General features: G+C 50.6%; 1 protein-coding gene across 2 annotated transcripts; it reads right to left on the reverse strand.

The window, feature by feature from the left end:
* Positions 1-436: 436 nt before the first annotated feature.
* On the reverse strand, positions 437-20,031 carry FAM107A (family with sequence similarity 107 member A). Of its 2 annotated transcripts, none has more exons than XM_054216623.1 (4): positions 18,695-19,477; positions 10,222-10,396; positions 6,453-6,609; positions 437-5,234 (listed from the first exon to the last, which is right to left on the reverse strand). In XM_054216623.1, the coding sequence occupies exons 2-4, from the start codon at positions 10,389-10,391 to the stop codon at positions 5,127-5,129; spliced, it is 435 nt and encodes a 144-aa protein (XP_054072598.1). In that variant the 5' UTR covers positions 10,392-10,396; positions 18,695-19,477; the 3' UTR covers positions 437-5,126. The 2 variants fall into 2 exon arrangements, with proteins under 2 accessions (XP_054072598.1, XP_054072596.1); XM_054216621.1 differs by lacking the exon at positions 18,695-19,477 and adding an exon at positions 19,492-20,031 and having other exon boundaries at positions 438-5,234.
* Positions 20,032-21,926: the final 1,895 nt, after the last annotated feature.

The following is a 21,926-nucleotide window of genomic DNA, read 5'->3' on the forward strand; positions in this document are numbered from 1 at the left end:
GGGTCGTGCTGGGGGTCAGAGGGACGTTGCCGCGGGTTATGTGGTGCCTTTGTCTCTGTCAGTTGTGAATCTGTCCCCATTGCAGTCTGTCCTGGTGTCTACTGGGCAGGAGCTGGCAACTTTCCGCCACCCCCCCGGCTACATCAGCGCCGGCGGGGTGCCCAGGGAGCTCACAGAATATCCTGGGAACCAACAAAATCCCCAAGAGCATTTGGTCATGGCGAGTTGGAACACACCGTGATTATTGTGTTGCTGATAATTTTGCTCATTATTGTGTTGCTGATAATTTTGCATTTTTCCCCTCTTCCACAAGCCTGCCTATCTCTGATACCATGTCTGACTCCCAGGTTTCACACGATGCTTTAATCCACACAAAACTGGTCAGTCTGTGACAGTTCTAGGTAATTTTGGGAAATGATACCTAGGACAGGCAGGGGAGAGTTCCTGAGAAGGGGCGTTCAGCCAGGGCCCCTCTGAGGATACCACTAGCTTGGGGAAGAAAAATAGAATTTGCCATTTCTGAGGCAGTAACGAGAAGTGAATCAGGCAGTAAAATATAAGGGTTCTCTGATAGGAAATTCCACTGCAGCAAAGTATCTAGGGGCACTTCAGGAGTGAGTGCATGGGAGAGATCTCAGCGTGAGCTGGATAAATGGCAAAGCTGGTATTGAAAACCCTGGCGGTAAGAAAAATCCAGGCAACGGAGCAGTTTGTGCATAGCTAAAAGGTAGCGTATCTTTAAAGAACAGAAGTGATTGTTTCTTGCTGTCTTCCATAGGAGAGAACTGTCATGCTATGAAAGACTTGCCTTTGGCATCCGTGCGTGAAAGGGGGTGTGCGATTAGTGTAAGCAGTCTTGGGGCATAGCGCATCGAAACCTCGCCGGTTGGGGCTGGGAGAGGTTGATAAAGCATTTTACAAAGTCCTGCCTGGGTCCCCTGGTCTCGTGTCTCACCAAAGGCCACAGTCTCCAGGGAAGAATTTTCCCTTTGTGTGGTTTGTGCCAGGACATGAAGTACGCAACCCGCCGTGGTAGGCGAACATGTCAGCTATTATTATAAGTGGCAACGAGGTGGGAAAGATGTTTTGGAAACCTGACCCGAAGAACAGATTTAGTCGATGAGCCCTCGTCCCTGATGATGAGCTGACTGCCCACACCAGTGCCGGAGGGTCGGGAACGCCGTGTGCCTCCCAGTGTGGCAACCCCAGCAGATACCTGGTGTCAGAGAAACGCATCCAAGCACCATCTCTGCCGCCTTCTGAGCGGGAAGTTGGTGTCTCTGCCATTAAGGCTATCGCTAATGAGACGGAGAAGTCCTTTTTGTTTGCTTTGCTGAGTTCAGTTTTAGTCCTGGCTTGTGGGGAGCGTGGTGTGTGTGACCCGCGCGTGTGAAGCACCCTCTCTTTTTCTTATCTATGTAATCTGTCATCTTTGGTTGCTGCTAAAACACTTTAAAAATGTTTAAAAAATAACGAAGTGAGCTCACTAGTGTGAGGATTACCTTTCAGCTCAGAACTGAGTTTTTAAATTAAATCCAAGGGCAACGTGTTTCCTTGGCCTTGTGGGTCTTACCCTGCCGGGCAGGTGGGCATCCGTGGCCAGTTAGAAATCAAACATAGGGGAAGTTTCAGTGTGCAATGCCCGATTCCACAATTTTTGTGGCCTTAAACTTTCGGCAAATGGTGATGAAGTCTGGGGGTAAGCAACGGATGCAGCATTGGGTGCGGATGATGAAAACAGCTCGTTGATGAGTAAGTTAGCACAGGACTAACAAAGGAGCTGCTGTCAGACTTCACCGATTTTTATGTTCATTCTGTTTATTTGGCTCTCGTCTGCTTGCATCCTCAGAGCTTTTTCAGTTCCTTGTGGAAAAGAGCAAAATATACAATCATCTTTTAGTTTATTTCTTCAGAAGTGTCCACATTAAACAGAGTGAGTTAATTAAGTAGAGTTGCATGACATATATTTTTATATAAATGTACAAACACCAAGACAGTATATAGACTATATACCACATCGGCAATATACACAGTGCAAAAAATTGTCTTCCTTCGATACTCTGATAATCTGTATCTTCTGGATCCACCACGTTTATTCAGGAATGTGTTTTAGGGACATAGGGAGGAATTCACTTAAAAGAAAAAGAGACACAAAGATACCCCAAAATCTTCCTGGTGATGTCTACACTGCTGTTTTTTCAGGTGCCACCTCCACGCTGCCGCACCACAAGAGCATCCGTGAAGGTTGTGGAGGCTCTGAGCCCAGCCAGGGATGCGGTTATCGGTTCGCAGGGGTGAGAAGAGCTGCGTTGGAAAACGCCGTGAGTTTTTAAGCCAAGGCTTGCACAGCAAAAGCATCGTTTCCCACGTGCCGTCGCGGAGGGCTGGAGCCTGCAGCTCTTGCCAGGGGTGAAGCGCCATGCGTCCCGCTGTGTGCCGTGGGGCTGCTGCCGCCCGGTCTGGCCCCGCGGGAGCTCCTGGTGCCAGCGGCTGGTGGCCGGTTGGGTGGGTCGATGTGTGGACATGCGGCTGGGTCCTGGCTCACAGCCCGTGGGCAGTCGGGTCAGGGCTTTCTGCTGTCTCTCCACCGCTGGAAGGGTTTCTCGTGGCCCTGATAGCTCAGCCTGAGTCAGGGCAGCGTGACCCAGCCCTCCCTTTCCCTTCTGGACACCCGCTGAAAATGACCCAGACACCCCTGAGCGATCCCGGACTGCGTTGGTTTGCAGCCCCACTCTGTGCTTGGTGGCCACCGCATCAGAGGGAGACACCTTGATTTATTATTTTTTTTTTTTTCCCCCAGATGGTATTTGCATACTCCAAAGAAGACTGCAGTAAAATATTTTCAACCTTTTCATTGCTGATTTGAGCGCTTGGCTTTCCCAGACCTTACCGCATGGCTCCCACCCAAGGACTTGCATAAATGCCCCCGTCCCAGCCCGGGTGAGCTGATAACACTGATTTCACTGGTGCATATGGAGCGACAGATTGCCTCTCCTGGAGCGCGTTTCCATCTGTGGCAAAATTACAAATTAATTTGATGATTTTTTTTGAGCTCTTTGATCAAGGTTACTTAATCTGTGCCATAACCCCTCACAAAACCCCCAGCACAGTACTTCTGGCTTGTTATTGAAGCTGATGTTATCTATGGAGTATCATACAGCATTCTTTACAGCTGTGCACAAGCATCCTTAGCAACAATTCGTTTTTCTTGGAGAAATTTGGCTTTCTTTCCACCCTGAAAAAATGGTCGATGCTGCTTCTGCCTCATGGTTTTAATCATAACCTATATGAAAAGCGTCACAGTTGGAAAGGACATAATAGATCCTTTCAGATCTTGTTTGACCCATAGTGACCGTATGCACTGGATTTCTGAATTAGAAACTTGTTTAGAATGAGCGTGATGAGCAGGGGGCTTAGAAACTACCGCAGAGTAGTGCCATGAGATGGGGCTTTCAAGGGCTGGAACTGAGTTAAGGGGTTTTATAGTCCAATGTCTCGCGGAAGCCCCGTACCTGTATCACTGCTCACCACAGGTGATGTGGCTCAGACGTTTTACTCAAGCTGCCAGGTTGAGCAACAGCCCTCTGAAATGAAACACCCCACTGGGCCAGGGAGATTAGGGAATGGATTAGTAACTTTTTAATAAATGCGTGTGTGATAAATGCCCTGTTTCCCTTAATTTATGTATGGATCAACTGAAGATGTGGACAGTAAATATTGCTTAACCAGGTATTACCTTCCCAGCTGACTAGGTCCATTGAGGCTTGCCATTCAAGAGCCAGTGTTCAAAGGCAGTCGGTGAGTTATGCTGTTTAGGCTTTGTGTCAGGGCTGATGTGAGAAGCAAGAAGCTGAGATCTTCCCGAAGGTGCCATTTTAGCTCTAGATGTGGACACCTGTGGGTGCCCCGTTAATGTGGTACTCTCCGTCCATACCTGGTGCAAGTGCACGTGGTGCTGCTTTGCTACACCGGCAGCAAGAAGATTTTTAGCTTTGCAAGGTGGCAGCTGAAATGAGGCAGCTCCGACCTCTGGAAAAGGGCATGAGAAGCACCGACAACTAGTTTTGCATCGGTACCTATGTGCTCCATAGCCCCTGGTGCCTACAGGTGTCAGCTGCGTGCGGGGCGAACAGGACAGCAGCCTCACGCCGGTAGGACATTACCACATCGCCACCTCTCAACAACAGGATGTTTTTGTGGGTCTCTGTGGTAGCACATGTCCAGCTGCTGGGTGAGGGGCTGGCGTTCAGTGGTCCAAGGGCAAGAAGCAGTTTGTCTGTCTGCTGCATCCACAGGGATCTGCTGCCTGGTCACTGCAGGCTTCCATGAACACCCAGCTGGAAACACCCAGCCTTTGCTTTCTGCAGGGAGCATTTGCCTCCTGCTTGGGGCATTGATGGTATAGTCCAACGTGTCTTCTGCCTGAGCACGAAACTGCCTAAATAGCTATTTTTAAACAGGTTTTGAATGCAGTTTAAATGTCCTTGTGAAGAACAGTTTTGCACCTGCCTGTGCTGCATTGGTGTGGGCACACAGAGGTTGGTTTTTTAATAGTATGGGTGTGCTGCTGGGACACACAGCCTCAGCTGGGCTTCACTCTCACACTGGTGCAATAGCAGGGACCCTCGGGAAAGCCGTTACGGTCACCTGGGCTGTTCTCAGTAATATGCACATTGTCCCTTTTAGTTACCACACCAGGTTTCCAGGAGGTTCTCCGGAGCTGCAGCCGCCCTCCTGCCACCCCGTGCTGGGCAAGCCTGCCTCCAGGAAGAAGCCGAGGTCCCCCAAATCATCCCTCCACGGACTCCCCTGGCTTAAATGGTGCTGTGTCTCAAGGGTTAACCAAGAGTTAGCTGGAGGTTAGCGTGTACCCACAATCTGGGGGAAAAATAACATCATTTCTCTCTGCATCTCCTCGTGTGAGTACTTCGGTGAATACTGCACCTTTTCCACCGTGATACCTTCCTGGGCTGGGAAAACCTTTTTTGAGCCTTCTACTGGAGCAAGTGTTAATAACTGTAAGTAGCCCCAATGATGCGGCTGTGAATGTCCACCATGTACAGAGATGTCAGCGTGTATGTGTTAGCGCCGGCCTTGGTAGGATCCCTGGTGAGTTTTGGCAGAAGCTACGCTGCTTTCTCGTCCCCGGTCACCGTCGATGTTCTTCTCAGGTTTTCCTTGACTTTAATGAATTCTGGTGCATGGTCTTCCTGCTTCTCCTGCTCTTTCTCCAGCTGTAAGAAAGAAGAGCCGCAGTTATCCGTGCATGCTGAAGGACAGAAGTGCATTGGCTACATTAAAACGGTGGGCTTCACTATTGCTGGGTGTCCAGTTATTGTTGCCCAAAGCTGAATGAGTGTGTCATGCATGTGTCAGTGCTCTCTTTTTCCAAAGCGTTACACTAGAGCCGTGTTCACTCCAAGTCTCTTTTTCTGGCCAACTGAAACATTAATTTATTTATTTATTTTTTCCTCCAGGGAGGGCCATCTCCAGCAGAAAAGCAGGGGAGTGCTTCACTTCAGACCTGGCGTGGAGGAGGGAGGAGGAGGTTTGAATCCTTCCCAGTAAAGGAGGCCCCTGAGGCTGGGAAAAGCTCTCAGCATTAGGTTATTGTCTATGGGGGGGGGGGGGGGGAGGGGGTAAGTCACTGTGCTGCCTCACTTTTATATGCAAAATCTTTATGGATCTGTCCCTAAACCACCTTGTTTCACATCCTGTTTCTTCTCTGAGGGTGCTGGGCTTTGATTTTTCAAGTGATATTGGCTTGGCTGATATTGTTGCAAGGGAGCTGTTGTGTCACTAATTAAATAAACCCGTTTCATCCATTTGCAGTGCAAATACCGGCAAGTAGGACAGTGAAAGACTTTATTTTTGGTGGCAACAAGCCTGCTTGCTGCTAGCACTGGTTTGTGCAAGAGGTGCAGAGCACCCAGGGCATGGCTATGTGCTGCTGACAAGTGCCCACACAGAATATTGCTCTCCCCAGGTGTGTTTTTGTCCAGAATATGTGCCAGGAACTGCTCCCAGAAGCAACTTGGGTGTCATTGCAGCGGGGTTTGCACCTTCCAGCACTTCTGCAGTCTCTCACCCTGCACCCCAGGGTCCCGAGCACCCCTGTGGTGGGTGCTGCAACAGCCCCCATGCTATTTGGGGTGCTCTGAACTGGAAAGCACACCCCAAGGCCACCATGCGGGACCCGGAGGAGACCCGGGGCCGGTGGTGCATGGGGGAGTCGTGGGTGAGGTGGTACAAACAAGGTGAATCCCACTGTGAGGATGAGGGTGCTGCAGCTGCCTGGGGCAGCAGCGAAGGATGTGCTGTGGCTCCTGTTTTATAGAGGGGTAGCAACGCTATACTTTGGGCTGAACCTCAGCCTACCCGTCTTCCCTGTGCTCTGTGCCTCATGCAGGTTGGTTTGGATAACCCAGGGATGACCGAAAACTCAGTTCTACCTGATCCAGCCTCTGGTGCCTCTTTAGTAGCTCTTTTTCGAAAGGAGACTGCAGTTTCTTTGCCTCTTCCTCTTCCTTCTTCTGTCTGATGAGCTGGTTTCGCCGTCGGTGCTCGAGCACCCGCTGCAGCTCTGGCTTGCTCTCCACGCCCAAGCCCCTGTGGACAAAAAAACGGATGAGGTGTAACCACTGCCAGTCCGGCAACCCCAAAACTCTTCTCAGTCCTAAATGGAAACATGGGAGACCTGGTCCACAAACCAGTCCTGGTCCACACATTATTTCACGAGGCTTTAAGGGTGTTACCAGGAGCACCTTACTGTGGTGCTTACCTTAGGCCGCCTGCCTGGGGTGGGCACGGCGCTTGCTGTCCGTGTCTGGGGCTGCAGCACTGAAAGTTTTGCTAATCCCATTATACTGAGGTGCTACAGTTTTCTGGGTCGGGTATGGAAACGGGACCTTGCGTTGGCTCCTGCTGTTACTAGTTTTAATCATAAGTCAGTGGCGACTTCAGCAGCATTGAGGGCATTTTAAATAAAGACGATTTTTTTTCCACCAGCAGGGGTAGTCATTGATCTGCAATAATTGTCTTGGCAGTTCCTTTCCTCCCTGTTGCATCCCAGCTTAGCTGGGGGCTAGCGATCCCCCTGTTGACATGGAGAGCTTGGGTCAGGAGGCCAAAATGAAATGTCCTTTTCTCCTGGAAGCCAGAGCGTTTGCCGGTGGCGCAGGCGTCTGGCTCCCCTTCAGCCACCTGAAGCATCTCGGATGAATCAGGGCTGCTCCCAGCCCTGTTCTATGACGGGTGGGATCACAGGAAAGGAGACATAGCAAGGACATGCAGGCAAAGTATAAATATGTGGTAAAGACATGAAAAGTCCTCCAAACAGATTTCAGATATCTAACACGCTGGATTTTGCCATGTCTGAATTCAGACACTAAGATTCACCTCCTGCAGCTAACCCTGGCCACGTTCCTACCAGCTTCTGTCCCCCTAGAAGCACAGGAGTATTTATGGACATGTAGGGCTATGGGTGAATGCGCAACAAGTCCAGGTGTGGTCGTGGGATGGTTCCTGCCCTTCCAGGATAGTGGTTTGACCAACTCACCTCCTCCATGCCAAGAGGAATCTGCCTTCATAATATCCATCAACTTCTTGGCTTAAATCACTAAAAGCAGCGACTCTGCCCCGCTGAGGCCTTGTCAGAGAGGCAGAAAGCTGCAGCTGCTGGGAAGTTGAACATTTGCTGAATTTTGGGAGACTTTATTGCAACTACACAGAGTTTCGTTTCGCTGAAGAACAGAATATTAAGAAGTGGTTGAGGCTGTGTTTACGCAGGCTATCTTCTGCAATAGCAGCTGGGATGTAAGTGGTCTTGCAAGGTAATACAGAACTGGAAGTTGTTGACTGAAGTTGTATTTTTGAGGAGAAGGAGTTGAAGACCTTTTAGCTGTCACACACGGGGAGGGAGTGGGGCCTGACCACTTTCGTAGTGGTCTACAACTCTATGGGCTGAGAGTATTTACAAGTCCCATTGTAAAATGTGGGGTGTTTGGTGTTCCTGTGGGCGAAGGTCTGTTTTGAGGTGAGGAGGGGACCTCCCCACCTCTGTGCTAAGGGCTGGCCCATGGCGTGGCAGGTTGGCACGCGCTGTTAATGCAAACCTCATCCTCAGCAGGTTGGTTTCTGCTAAGGTTGTTTGAAAGCAGAGACATCAAACCCTGTGCACCACCGAGTTTCTTTGGCAGAGTGGCGGACACTGAGGTGGTATCTCACATCGTGAGAAACTAAACTGGCAGCAGGAGAGGGAAACGCTTTCCAGATGCAGCAGACCTCTGTGGATCCCAACATGGCTGGGGACCAGTGCTTGCATCCTTCCAGCGCCACATTTAACAATGCTTCCTGTTGCCATTTCGTTATTTTTGCTTTATGGTGGGACAAAGCTCATGGCAGCATCAGCGAAGGTAGCCGTAGCATTGGCCCCAGAGCTTTCATGATGGTTTTTCAAGTCAGGAAGAACTCAGATGTCACAGAGATGCTTTTCCTAAGGCTTGAGAGAGGGAAAACCTGCCTTGGCTCACTGGGGACACAGCTTGCAATGTTGCCTGTGGATTTGTTACTGTGCTTTGATTTAATCAGCCTGTGTTGTTAGTACCCAGAGGTGTTGACTAAGATAAGGGGTTTGTTGCACAAGCTGCTGATTTGAGTTGCTTCTCCCTGTGCTTAAGGGGAAAAACTAACAGCAAAGCAGAGACAGGAGCAGGTCGTAGGTCCCTCTCTCTTCCCCTCTCCCCTCTCTCACCCTATAGTAACATGGAGCAGGAAGCAAAGCTGGTGGATTCGAGAGTGACAAGAAATCAGCAACGATGGATTATTGTTTGCAGTAGAGTTTGTTTCACATATTTGCTAAAAAATATTTGGGAGGCCAGAGCCAAAGCGGGTTTAAATGGATGCCTGAGATGTACAGAACTAAAATGAGAGGGGTCAGGAGATGCAGGGTGGCTGCGATGGGGCTGCCTTCTGCCAGCATCTGCTGGCACATGTGGATATATGGTGGTGGCAGGCACAGGACTCGAGTACAAAGTGATGATGCACTTGGTATTTGCCAGTTTGAAGTTCAGCTCAGCCTGGTGCCGTGGGGTCTGTACCCTGCCTGCCACCGTTCCTCTCCGCTACCTCCATTGCAGGAATTTCTCGATGCTTTGGTCCATCACGGCTAGGCTGGAATAACATTCTGTGAGATCAAAGCCAATGCTGGCGGGTGAGCCTTTAAACTAACCAGTATCACTAGGCAGGATACGGTCACTCTCAAACCAGAGAGTTTTAAAAATACCTGGCATAGTTACCTCTGCCTCGCTGCTGGAGAATGGCCCGGGCATGGTCCCTGTAATTTTTATGATTCTGTGAAATCGAGTCAAACCCAAGCCCAGCCAGTGCCAGCACTGATTAATGCACCCTGCTGGCAGGCTTGATTGTTTGCCGAATTAATGTGTGTCTGGTTCTCATAATGACTGCAGTCCTTTTGAACAGAGGCTGTGCTCCTTTTAATTAGATGGTCAAAGTGATATCGTGTCAGAATATTTCAGGGTATTCAGAAAATGTCAATATAAAGGCAGTGGATTTCTTGCTGTGCTAAAAAGGCTCGGAACTGAATATGCTTTTATTGCACTGATGCTCAGACAGTTGCCGCAAAGGAATGATGTGGTCATGGGTTCTCAGTCCCTGGTGTCATTATCCTGATGTTGTACCTGTATCCCTAAACAGTTAAATTGGGGTGATGGGGTAGGAAATCAGGAATGTGAATTCTAGCCTATCTTTACTCGTTTGATTTTTAGGGAGACAGGGATTAGCCTTTTCCTTGTGTAGAAGATCTCACACTGATGCTACCCCAACTTTGAAAGGCTCCATCCAGCCTGCCGCTCTTACTGCCTCTGGATTGACCTTAAAGCGCACGGGAAGGCTGAACATTGCTGGGGATTTGGCAAGCCAGTGATGGAGATAGAAAAACCAGGACTAGAGAGAAAACACGCGTGGGACACTGAGAAGGGGGCTGTAGGGATGCTCTGCATCGTCCAGCGCTCGTGGCTTGAGATGGGTGGAAATTGTGAGCAGCTCCAAAAAGTGCTAGCTGATGCTTCAGGCCAGCAGAGCAGGGGGCTTTTCATTCTGCTTTTGTTTTAAAAGAAACCATCACATCACAGAAAGAGGAAGGGATTACAGCAAGTTTTGCATGGTGTTCGCTTGCAAGGGCAGGCTGTGACCTCCTCTTACCTTTTGTGGTTCATCAACAGCTCCCTGTGCAGCTCTTGGTGGCTCTTCGAGGCTTTTACAGGATTTAGGAGCTTTTTAGGTTTGATGAGGTCTGGGTTTCCATCTATGTAGTCTGGGTGGGTCAGGATATTCCCACTGTCTGGTCGCTCCCGCTGTATTTCAGTGTACATCGATGCTGGAAGAAAAGAGAGGCGTTTGCGTGAGAAGTCTCACTCCACTGTGGTGTGGAATTCCTGCTGGGATCTCCCCTGGGCAAGGCAGAGGAGAAGCGATGGTTCCTGCCCTGGCTGCTCGGTGCCCATCTGCGTGCACGTGCCTCCATGTGCCGGTGCGGGTTTTTTAGAGGTTTTAAAAACTATTCCCTTTGCGTTGTTGATGAGACACATATTAATTAGATCACTTAAATTACTTGCCAGCCACTCGCTTCAGTGGCTGCAGCATTTAGTGCCAAGGATTAATTAATGCAAGATGGGTCTAACTAAAAGTGGGAACGGCCATGGATGGGGACCGTGCTGAGCCGCTGCTTTGGTCATCCTGGCCGAGGCTGTCAGTCCCTTGGCACAGGGGGATGCTATGGGATTTGAGGGGCTTCTGAAACACGGGCCTGAGGAGGTGCTGCTGTATCTGAAACCTCTTGTCAAGGAAAGATTTTGCCGATATCCTGCGGGCCTAATAATCAGGATCGAGCCCAATGCCAAGAAAAGCATAGTTCGCCCATGCAGTGTGTGGTTGTGCTGTAATAATTCTCTATGTTCTAGGTGTAAGAACAAGAGCCCACTGTTTTGGAAATGATGGCAGCTTGGATTTCAGGCGAAGCACGGGGCATGTTCACTGTTGGTATTTTCCAAGCGCTCTACGTTTCTCCTTTACAAAACCCCTGTACAAAGCGAGCGCAAAGCACAAGTTATAAGACAACCTGCGTGCGGTGGGCTGGGTCTTTAAATGCGGAGCACAGGGGGGCTGCCTACAATTATTCAGTGTACGGTCTAATTGGGAGCTCAGAAAGAGCAATTTATTCCTGACTATTCACTTGAACAATTTGGAAGTTTACCAGTAAGAACAAAAAGTCCCAGGAAAAGGGTGTAGGCAGCTCCGTGTCTGCAAGTGTCTCGTTATTATAGTATTTTTGGGGGCCTAGTGTGAAGTTATATGAGTTGGTGGAGCAGCAAGGAAAACAGTTTTTCAGTAATGTTGCCTCTCTCTGTTGTTGCAATCTCATGTATAAAAGGAATAAAACCCTTTTAAAAGAGAAATCAATAAAAAAAAAGGCAAGAGAAAGCAAGCTAGGTCATTCTTTCATAGTCAGTAAGTACTTATCAAATGTAAAGTGGATTGCAATCAAACAGAATTGTGTAAGGAATAATACTGCTGAAGAAATGATTCAGTATCAAACAACTTCTCATTGAATGTTAATGTGGCCATGGTCCGACTGCTTTGGGAACAAAGGAAAACAAATCAGAGCCCATTACATGAGTGTAATTGGGGTGAATAGTTCGGTACATATTTAAAAGGTGCTTGGAAGCTGGAACCAGTTGTTGCTTGTATCAAATTATTTTCTGCTAGGATCATACATCACTGCTGGCAGAAGGGGGAAGGTGGCGTGGTTTGATGTTTGATGGCAAGTGCTGGGCTGACTCAAACCCCTGCAGGGACGGACTCCACAGGCTGGAACTGGGGGCTCGGCGCTGCCTTCCAGAGGGATGCAGGGACTGAAGAACAGCCAAGGGTTAGGGCAGCACAATTTCACGGCTAATTCTTGTTAGATGAAAGCCAGGCTTTGAACAATGAGAAAACATGTCAGATTTTCATTGGGGTAAAATTGCTTTAGTTTTTTTCTTCTTTCTTCTTCTACTTCTTCCTTTTTTTTTTTTTTTTTTTTTTTTTTACAGGAAGAGAGGCAGGTAAAAGACAAGGAAGGAGGACACAAAAGCAAAGGCTTGTTTTGGCGTGAATTAAATGGATGGGCTCCTATTTCAAGTGACAAAGCAATGTCTTCGTTCGTCAAACAAAAAAATGTCTCTCCGTGGAGTAACTTGAATAAAATGCCAGGTGTTTTTCACAAAAACACCATTTTTGGACAGCGGCACTGCCAGACTAGCCTCAGTGTCACTGTGTCATCCTGTCGCCCTTTTCCCACTGTTCCTGTGCCGTCGCTTGGACCTGAGCTGCCCCATCCTGCGACAGCGAGATTCCTGCAACTGCTTGTGTGCTGGGTACCAAATCCTGCTGCACAGCGGGAGAAGGGCTGGGGCATATTGGTCTTGGATTTGTCCACCTTAAATCCGCCTGTTGTGCTCTGCTGGGGGATAACGCAGCGAGCAGCAAGTGTGGAAGGATTACGCAGCCAGCCAAGCTTGAAGGACCAACCTGGATGCTGTAAATGGCTGCAACTCCAGTGACTTTGGCGCTTTTTTTTCCTGTACCAAGTAGCTCTCAGGCCCTGCCGCTAAGCTGTACTAGCTCTTGGGGCTCTGGGGCAGCACTGTGACTTATAATTACTGTTTTCCCCCTGCCTCCGTGATGTATGGGTTTCCTTTTGCATCTCAGGAACGGGAGTCCCTTCCCTACCTCCGATACCCAGACCCCAGGAGCGGAGGTTTTGAACTGGCTAATGTGGTTATTTCCTGACTGCAGCAATCTGATGTTGCATGGCTGAGGCTTGCAAAGAAACAGCAATTTATCAACCTATTTACTGGAGGCAGATGGGGAACTTTTCCTTGAAACTAGTAGAAATGGAGAAAATACCGGAAAGGAAGGAGTGGGAGGAACTGAAACCGACTGGAAGCATTTCTGGCCAGGCGGCTGTTAAATCCCCATGCAAAAGTCCTCACAATGAGTGTAATCTGCCTGAACAATGCTGGGGGAGCAGGACGCAGCAGGTAGCTCTGAGCTGGGTTTTCACTGCGCTAGATGTGCCGAGGGGTGTGCAGACACTGACCTCCAGGGTTTGGCTTCCAGTGGGTGTCCCTACTGCTGCCCTGGGGACAAAGTCAAAACCCTGACCTTGTCCCTAACCGCGACTGAAGGAGCCTTGAACCTCACTACCAGAACAGCGCTTTAAATTCAAGGAGTGTCTTTATTTGCATTGAGCAGAAAAATAGCAATGAGAATATAAAAGTATTGGTGAGCCCGAAACACAGCTTGGAGTTAGGCTGGGAGTAAGGACAGAGCATCCTTTCTCCTGCAGGTTGGCAGATAGGGACCCAGTGCAAAATGTTTCTCATGGAGTAGATCTATCATCTTCAAGACCTGATGTAATTCATGTCCGTGTAAGGGGAGACAGACTGCTATCAGGCTGCTTTTTGTCATTATTTATAGTGCTGGAGGTGTAAATCAAGCCAGGTCTCTGCAGTGGATTTACAGCAGGGTGTCTGTTTTTGCATGATTCAGCCGTAGATCAATGAGCAAGGCTCTGCTCTGGCACCTCCTTGGCCACCATCATAAATCAGCAAAAGGTGTTAGACATTTTTATATTGTTCTTGGCAAGATATAAACAAAAAAATACACGTGCATTTTAATACCCTCCGCTGTACGCAGAAAGACAGCCTGACCTTTTTAAATGGATCGGCTTTGGAGCGTTGCTTATAAAAAGTAGCTGTGTTTGCTTCAACACACTCAGGCTTTTGCTTGCTTTTAAATATTTTCCCTTTCCTCATTTCTAGAAGCCTGAGGCTTTCTAGGAAAAGCGTGTTTCTGAGCAACTTTTCTGTAAGTAAAAAGCAAGACTGCCTGAATGAGGAGGCCGGGGACGCTGGCAGATACTTGGACTTCACGCGTGGCCTATCTCCTCTCCCAGTCGTAGCTGTGAAACGAGCTCCTGGTCTTGACGAGTTCTCTAGGAGACCCCACTGGGAAAATTCAGCATCTTTGAGATCGCCCAGAGACTGACCACCCCCCGTGCAGTGTGGGACCGGCTAGGGGAGAAAAATGACATTTTAATATCTTGGTCTGTTCTGACCTGAAGCAAAGCCCAAATTCCTGCTCAAACTGCCTGGAAATGCTTATAAATCCCCCAATTCCTTGGAGACTTCTGGTAAAATTGTGAGTCTGCACCAATTTGTTGTGAGTGGCCCAAATTGTTGCCACTTCTGATTATGCTCAGCCCTGGTCTTTTAGGGAACAGGGTACTGGGCAGTTTTGTTGCAACATTAAATGCCTTAGGAAACCTGAATGTTGCCAAGAATACTTTAAATATACCCTACTAGGAGTGTAAAACAGTGTGCTGCTTGGGGTTTGAGTAGCTTTTGTGCAGCGCAGGGCAAGGAGAAAGGTTTTAGCTTGTTCCTGGAGAGGAAGAGGAGGAGGAGGAGGAGGACTGGTTTATTCCCAGGGACAGGCATCAGGCATGAGGGCTCGGCAGCGTCGGGAGCTGAGCTACACTTCCCTTTGCTGCTGCTGCTTTTTGGTTTTCCCTCACTCAGAGGAGATGCCTTTCACACAGCATTTATTTAGGATTAAGCAACTCGTCTCTCTGCGTGGGGACTGCGCGCTGCTCCCTGCGCTGCGGCTGGCAGCCCACCTCACCGTCCCGTCGGGATGGAAGTAATCCCCAGGAATGTTAAGGGGATTAACGGCCCTGGAAAGGGCAGGTAACCCGAGGGGTGCAGCTCTGCTTACAGCTGCCTGCCTGGCTCCAGCCGATCTGCACAAGGGGAAAAATAAGAGATTGAAAAGAAAACTAATCCATAGCGGGTGGGTTTAGAAAGCTGCAGGGTGGAGGTCTGGGCTCCTGCCCAGCACCTCTCGACTTGCGACTGTGTAGGAGAATGCAGGGTGCAGCAGGACATCAGCATTTGGCTGCTTTTTTTGCAGGTTTTCATGTGAGATAGAATCATAATGTAGGTTGGAGAAGACCCTTGGGATCATCGAGTCCAACCATCAGCTCCACTCTACAAAGTTCTCCCCTGCACCATATCCCCTAACACCACATCTAAACGAGTCTTAAACACATTCGGGGATGGTGACTCCACCACCTCCCTGGGCAGCCTATTCCAGTGTCTGACCACTCTTTCTGGGAAGAATTTTTTCCTAATGTCCAGCCCAAACCTACCCTGCTGCAGCTTGAAGCCATTCCCTCTTGTTCTATCGCTAATTACCTGTGAGAAGAGACCAGAACCAACCTCTCTACAATGTCCTTTCAGGTAGTTGTAGAGAGTGATGAGGTCTCCCCTCAGCCTCCTCTTCCTCAAACTGAACAGTCCCAGCTCCTTCAATCGCTCCTCATAAGATTTATTCTCCAGGCCCTTCACCAGCTTCGTTGCCCTCCTCTGCACTCGCTCCAGCACCTCGATATCTCTCTCACATTGAGGTGCCCAAAACTGGACACGGTACTCAAGGTGTGGCCTCACCAGATGCCTCCTCCCCCTTGACTTTTGTTTGGCCAAGCTCTCCTCGGCCTCCTGCCCCTCTGCGACCTGCTCTCCCTTCTCCTGCGCGTCCCTTGACCCTCTTCCACGCCGGCTGCAAGCTGAGTTTTCTCTCCCTTCAGCACCGCGTGTGCCCTGCCCTGTGCAACGATGCCCGGTTGGTTCTCAGCATCCTTGACCCGCAAAGCTGTTGATGCTGTCTCCTGCAGCACACGTCAGTGTTTAGTTTTAGCTGAAATCTACAAAGCGAACAGAGTTTGCAGTCTTTTTATTTCTGCTGTCTGTGTCATTTGAGAAGTGATTTTCCCACCAAAGCACCTCTGGAGAGGTTTGTCAATAGGGGCAGAAGGTGACCAAACTGCTCTTGTTAAAAATATTGTATGGGAATTGCTTTCTGAGCAGAAAATGGGCCCCTGTGAAGTGCTACCCGTGTGAAAACAGGCAAAAGGCGTTATTCTGGGAATGGGTTCCAGGCTCAGAGGATATTACTGTTCGTAATTCTGTGAAACCCTGCTACCTGGTAGAAGGGATGAGACCAGGCAAAAACCTCGGGATGGCCAGGGTCAGAGCCAACATCTGGGTTTTGTAAAACCACTGACCCAAGGGACTGTTTCCTGGGCAGAAGCGATCACTTCAAAACTGTGGCTACAGAGAAGAACCTCTGGTTTTCTGGATGCCTGGGGTTTATTCATGAATGTGTCTTTTTTTTTTTTTTAAAAGAACCAACAGAGTAACTAAGGGCTGCTGAAAGAAGCTGGTCATACGCGTCCTGTGAGTAAGGAGACTGCAAACCCAACACACTCGGTCCGAGGCAGCAGAGCTGGTTTAAAGCTCTTTAGACCAGTAACCTCAGCCTGGGAAATAATGTGAGTTTCTGACACGTTTAGCTGCAATCATGGGAGGAACCTTCCCTTTTCTGGGCTAGGTTCCTGACGGCATCTCCTCCACAGGGAGCCCTCCTTTCCCCAGGGTGAGGGGAGCATCCCGCACCCCCCTGCTCCTCGGGAAGGCTGAGAGCAGCGAGCCTGGAGGTGCATGGGGTCTTTAAACTAGCCTCACACACACTTCTGCCTGTTAACCAAAAGTTAATTTTTTTTTAACATTTTAGAGCATGAACTTTCAGTCAGTGCATTTCCACTGTCTGAAGTGGAGCTGGAGTTTGGCCCTGCAGCTTTTCCTATGAGAGTGTAATGGCAGAAAAGTTCATGCTGTATGTTAAGTCCTGCAAAGAACGAAGCTGAATATTTGTCTTTCGTTTTGGACTCTTGAATTGATGGTATTTGCTAATTTGCCTGATTTCCCTGAGGTTAATTAATTGTATGGCCTACCAGTATCTTAAGGGGGCCTACAAGAAAGGTGGTGAGGGACTTTTTAGGATGTCGGGTAATGGTAGGACTAGAGGGAATGGATTAAAACTAGAGATGGGACGATTCAGACTGGACGTTAGGAAGAAGTTCTTCACCATGAGGGTGCTGAGACACTGTAACAGGTTGCCCAGAGAGGTGGTGGAAGCCCCATCCCTGGAAGTTTTTAAGGCCAGGCTGGCTGGGGCTCTGAGCAACCTGATCTAGTGGGAGATGTCCCTGCCCATGGCAGGGGGGTTGGAACTAGATGATCTTTGAGGTCCCTTCCAACCCTAACAATTCTATGATTCTATGATTCTATTTTAGAAACCCAGAATAGCTGGGGTTGGCATCATCGGGCAGGGAAAAAAATTGCATGTCAGTCTTTGTGACCCCCAAAGTTTTGTGCGGTGAGAGAGACTTTGGGAGAGCAGCTTTCGGGTGTGCAACTGCGTTGTGGAGGATCTGCCGCTGGGAGGACAAAGTGGTTTGTCCTCAAAGCCGGGCACTTGCTTTTGGAAGGCACTTTCTGCATGGTCGGTAGGTTCAGGGCAGAACGAGGCGCCCAGGGGAGGCTGGCAGTGCCTGGAAACCCTTTGGTGGGGGAGTCCCTGCAGCCGAGCCCACAAAATGTGCCTTAACACCCCAACTGATCTGTGTGGTGTTGTTACGCAGCCGAGCCCGGAACAAAATACCTTCACATTAACTTAATGTCTGCTGTGGCTTGCTGCCCTGGTGACGGATGATGATGATGTTAATAATGATGATGGTGTTAATAATAATAATGATGAGGATGATGATAATGATAATAATATGGTGAGCCCAAAGACTGGCAGATGCTAATTGTTACCCTCCCTTGGTGAGATGGTACCAGCTCCCATCCTCACCCTGATTTTCCTCTCCTCTGGTTCCTGTCGTGCCGGCAGCTTGGGAGCATCTCATACCAATGGACCTGGCATGCTCCCCCTTCCTTGTCACCAGGCGACCGTATCACCGATAAATGATACGCGTGCTCCGGAAAGGAGGCAAAGAGCCTTTGTCTGCTTTTAATCTATAGTTTTAAATAATTAAGCAAGGCTAATTCTGGTATTTATAATGTAATAGGGTGAATGTAACTCGATGTGGCAGTTCCCAGCTATCGGGTGGCTGCCTTGGGGCAGCAGGCGCGCACGGCCTGGGTCCCCTCGCCTTCCCTCAGCCCTGACCCTCAGGAATAGAGCCCACGAGGTCATGGGGTTGGAAAGGGAAAGGCAACTCTAATGGAAAAGTGAAACGGGGCAGGGGGACACGGCCCTGCAGCTCCTGGCACCGCTGCCACATGTCACCACCATTCCTGCCTCCGCCTCCCTGTTGAGCACATGCTGGGCATGGAGCTCCCCACCAGTACAGCCAGTGTTCGCCCACCAGTGCAGCCAGTGCTCCCCATGCTCCCCACCAGTACAGCCAGTGCTCGCCCACCAGTACACCCAGTGTTCGCCCACCAGTGCAGCCAGAGTGCTCCCCACCAGTACAGCCAGTGTTCTCCCACCAGTATAGCCAGTCCCCCCTGTCCAGCCAGTGCCCCCAGTCCTGCCCATTCCTGCGGAGCGCCGTGCCAGCACTGCAGCCCGGGGTCGCCCATTTACACCAGCGCTGCACCTGCGTAAGGAGGGCACAGAGTGGGACTGGCTCATCCCAGGCTGCTCACACGCCACCAGCTGCGATCACCCCAGGTGTAAAGGACCCCAGATGCCACCACGGTCACCCACTGAGCTTTGCACTCACATGCATGTATTTGGAAGAGAGAAATGCCGCCAGGTTTGGGGCTGAGCTGTCTGGTGTGTAGAAGTTACCGGTACCCTGATTTGTGTTGGCTGACGCTGGAAATGCTTGTACAGTCGGGCAGCAGCAAGCTCTGCTCTGCCTGCAGGCAGGATTGGGTGTGCTGGTTAATCATTTCATTTAATTACCTTGGACTGTGATAAGCAAAGATAACAGGGCTGGGATCCCACTCTGTTAGCAATCACCAAGGGACGTCAGCCCTGTGCCTTTTGCAAGCGGCACATGAGCGGCTTGTTTAGTTTTGTTAAGCAGTGACAGATGCTTAGCAGTCTCGCTCGATAATTGCAAACTTACTTTTAATATCTCATCAAATATTTGCTCTGTGCATTTGCCTGCCTATCATAGGGACGCACATCAATCATTAATGAATGTTTTAAGGTAGCTCAAAGGTATTTTTGTCGAATACAGAGAAAATCCTCCCACGCTGATTTGCAGGGATTGTATTAGCAAGTGCCCCCTGTCCAGCCCAATGCCTCTCCCAGAAGAAGGTTTGAATCGTGGCAGGGGTTTACTTGGGGAATTACTTGCAGGATATGGGTCCGTTTTGAAAGGCAGAAGCAGAAGTATTAAAGTAACATGGTATCTCAAGCAAAATTTAAAACAGGGTCCAAAGTCACCTGTGGGTAAACAGGTATGCAGCACAGACTACTCCCATGGGGGCTCAGCAGCCCGTCCCCGTGGCAGGGAGCCGGCAGAGATGCGGGGACCCCCCAGAGCAGCTCGGGGGGCCCTGGGCTTACCTGATTTCTGCAGTGTGGCCCTTGGGAGCCCGGGGGGCAGGTGTTGCCCCGCGCCCCACGACATGGAGCTGCGGGGGATGAGGCTGCTACTTCTGCCTGGCTGCGCTGGCTCCTGTGTGACTTTTTGGCCGGGTCCGACGAAGCTGCCTGGCTCCTGCCAGGTCTCTCCAGCGGGAGCAGGGACCGAGGGTCACGTGGAGGCGGCCGCTGCACCGGCACTCCCTCCCCGCCGCTCTCGTCACCCCACGGGGACCCCACTGAGGGCTGGAGCTCTGCTGGCAGTGGCCGGTGGCCTTGCCTGCTCCTCAGTGCTCGTCCCAAAGGTCCCTCCGCCGCCTCGAAAACTTGCTGCCTTTGCTCTTCGGAGGAACAAACTAATCGCTTTTTCCCCCCAAAGCAAACAGCTCTGTGCGTGCCCGGGCGCTCGAGCAGTACGGCTGCTGCTGCCGGTGGAGAGGTCGCGTCCTTGCTCCACGGAGGACGGTTTCTCCTAAGCGTGCCTTAACCACGCTCCCGAAGAAATCAGATCGCCCCAGAGGAAGCCGCACGCCCACTCTCTTTAGCAACCACTGCAACAGCCAAGCGCGGCACCAGGGCAACCGCTCGAGTTATCGTGATTATTCCCCAGCGTGTTGCAACACCCCGTCATCTACCAACTGCTGCACCCCGTGGGTAAGGGCTGCGGGAGGGAGAGGCAGCCTCTGCACGGGGGCCACGCGCATCCCGGTGACACCAGGGCTGTGTGACACCGCTGCGTCGCTGCCCCGGGTCTCACCCTGCTGAGATGCAGCCCCTGCCTGGATCGGGTCCCTTGTCCCCATCCTCGCTGTGGCTGGAGGTACAATGTCAGCTGTCCCTGAGTTGCCAGGGCCTGGGAAACCAGAGGCTGTAAAGCTGAGGGAGGAGGAGTAGTTAAACCACCCCAGCAGCTCCTTTGGCTCTTAGGCGGATGCTGTGGTCTGGCTCTGCCTGGGTCGCCCTGTGCCAGCGTGCAGACGCCCAGTGTTTTGGTCCCAGGAAGTGGGCAGGGATGGGGTGAAACCATTTCCACCAGATGAAGGGGACAAGGGGAGCTGGGGGGTATCACCGGGGTGCAGGTACCAGCCACATTCCCATGCCCCTGCACCCATGGGTGCGCGCACCGGCACGGCCACGTGTGGCCCGATGCTCCTGTCCCCATGAAGGGCTGGAGAAAGGGGCCAGGCTGCCGCAGGCACGGGGGTGCTTGTTCGCTTATTTTCACCTCTCCACATTTTGCTCCTCTCCACATCCCAGCGTTGTATCCCCCATTCCAGCCGTGTTTTCCAGCCAAGGGTCTCAGCAGCACCGGGTGAGAACAGAAGCCCCAGCGTCTCCCAGCTCGCCTCGCAGAGCCCTGTGTGGGGCAGCCCGGGCTGCCGGCACTCACCTGAGCCACCGCTCCCGGGCTTCCCGCTTCCACTCGGACACTTGGGCTGAAGGGAATATTCTTTCTGGAAGAAAAGAGAGAGAAATGGGAAAGGACTGCGCAGGTATTGCTCTGTTACAGGAAATGAAACATCATTTAATACCGTCATTAAAAAGTTATTAATTGTGTGTGGGTTTTTTTGCCTCCTGTCCAGGAGCTGTTAAATTTAATTGACGTGGAGCCTGAAGTGCAGGAGATGAGAGGCCAGCTGGTCCGCATTCCCCTGTGCGGGGTACGTGTGTACCTGCGCTTGCGTGTGCGTGGTCAGCCCAGCCCAACCAGCCGTGGGTTAGACACGGGCAGGGGTTTGACGGTCTCATACCGCTTTTGCCCCCAGGCGAGGCCTGTGGCGGAGGAGAGGGCTTTAAGTGGGCAGGCTGTGCAGTTTGTCCGCTCAAACTGCACCCTGCCTTGCAGCCCACGCGTGCCCCATGAGCTTTTCGTGGCTGTGCAGGTTCCTCTCGCATCACCCATTGCCCCATAGCCTGGCTGCTCATTGCACACTCCAAAAAACCATTTGTCTCAGTTTGGAACTGAAAAGGAGATGGATGCGCGTCTGTACTGCTCCCCTTGGGGCACCTGTGAACAGGCTAAAGCTCAACACCCAGTGCTGGGTCTGTGAGTTCACTGGAGATGTGTCAGAGGGGCAGAAGAGCATCAATTTAAAGCCGCTTTGAGCTCCCGAGTAAGCGTGGTTATGGCTGGTAGATGCGGGAGTGGAAAAGGGCTGTGATCCATCGGCACCTGCTTTTGACTGACTAAGACAAATTGGAAAAAGGCAAGATAAATTTTCTGGATGTATTTCTGTCTCATATGCCCTAGTGCCTGACCAGCTGCACATCTGGGCTCCTCTCTGCAGGGAGGGAGGTTTGTGGGGTGCTTAGGACCTCCCATCTGGAACTGAAGGACTTTTCATGGCAAAGCTGTTTTTCTAGGAGCTCCTTATACAACCGTTCTCTTTGCTATCTAAATTAGTAAGCAATCTCAC

The sequence above is a fragment of the Rissa tridactyla genome, chromosome 10 (assembly GCF_028500815.1).
Source record: "Rissa tridactyla isolate bRisTri1 chromosome 10, bRisTri1.patW.cur.20221130, whole genome shotgun sequence".
NCBI lineage: Eukaryota > Metazoa > Chordata > Aves > Charadriiformes > Laridae > Rissa > Rissa tridactyla.

Excerpts from the sequence above, each read along its gene's own strand:
- FAM107A (XM_054216621.1), bottom strand. The coding sequence starts at position 19,555 with ATGTCGTGGGGCGCGGGGCAACACCTGCCCCCCGGGCTCCCAAGGGCC. Across the intron at positions 6,610-10,221 it reads CTGTTGATGAACCACAAAAG|GGGCTTGGGCGTGGAGAGCA; the intron begins GTAAGAGGAGGT and ends TTTTGTCCACAG. Across the intron at positions 5,235-6,452 it reads GGCACCAGAGGCTGGATCAG|CTGGAGAAAGAGCAGGAGAA; the intron begins GTAGAACTGAGT and ends TCTTTCTTACAG.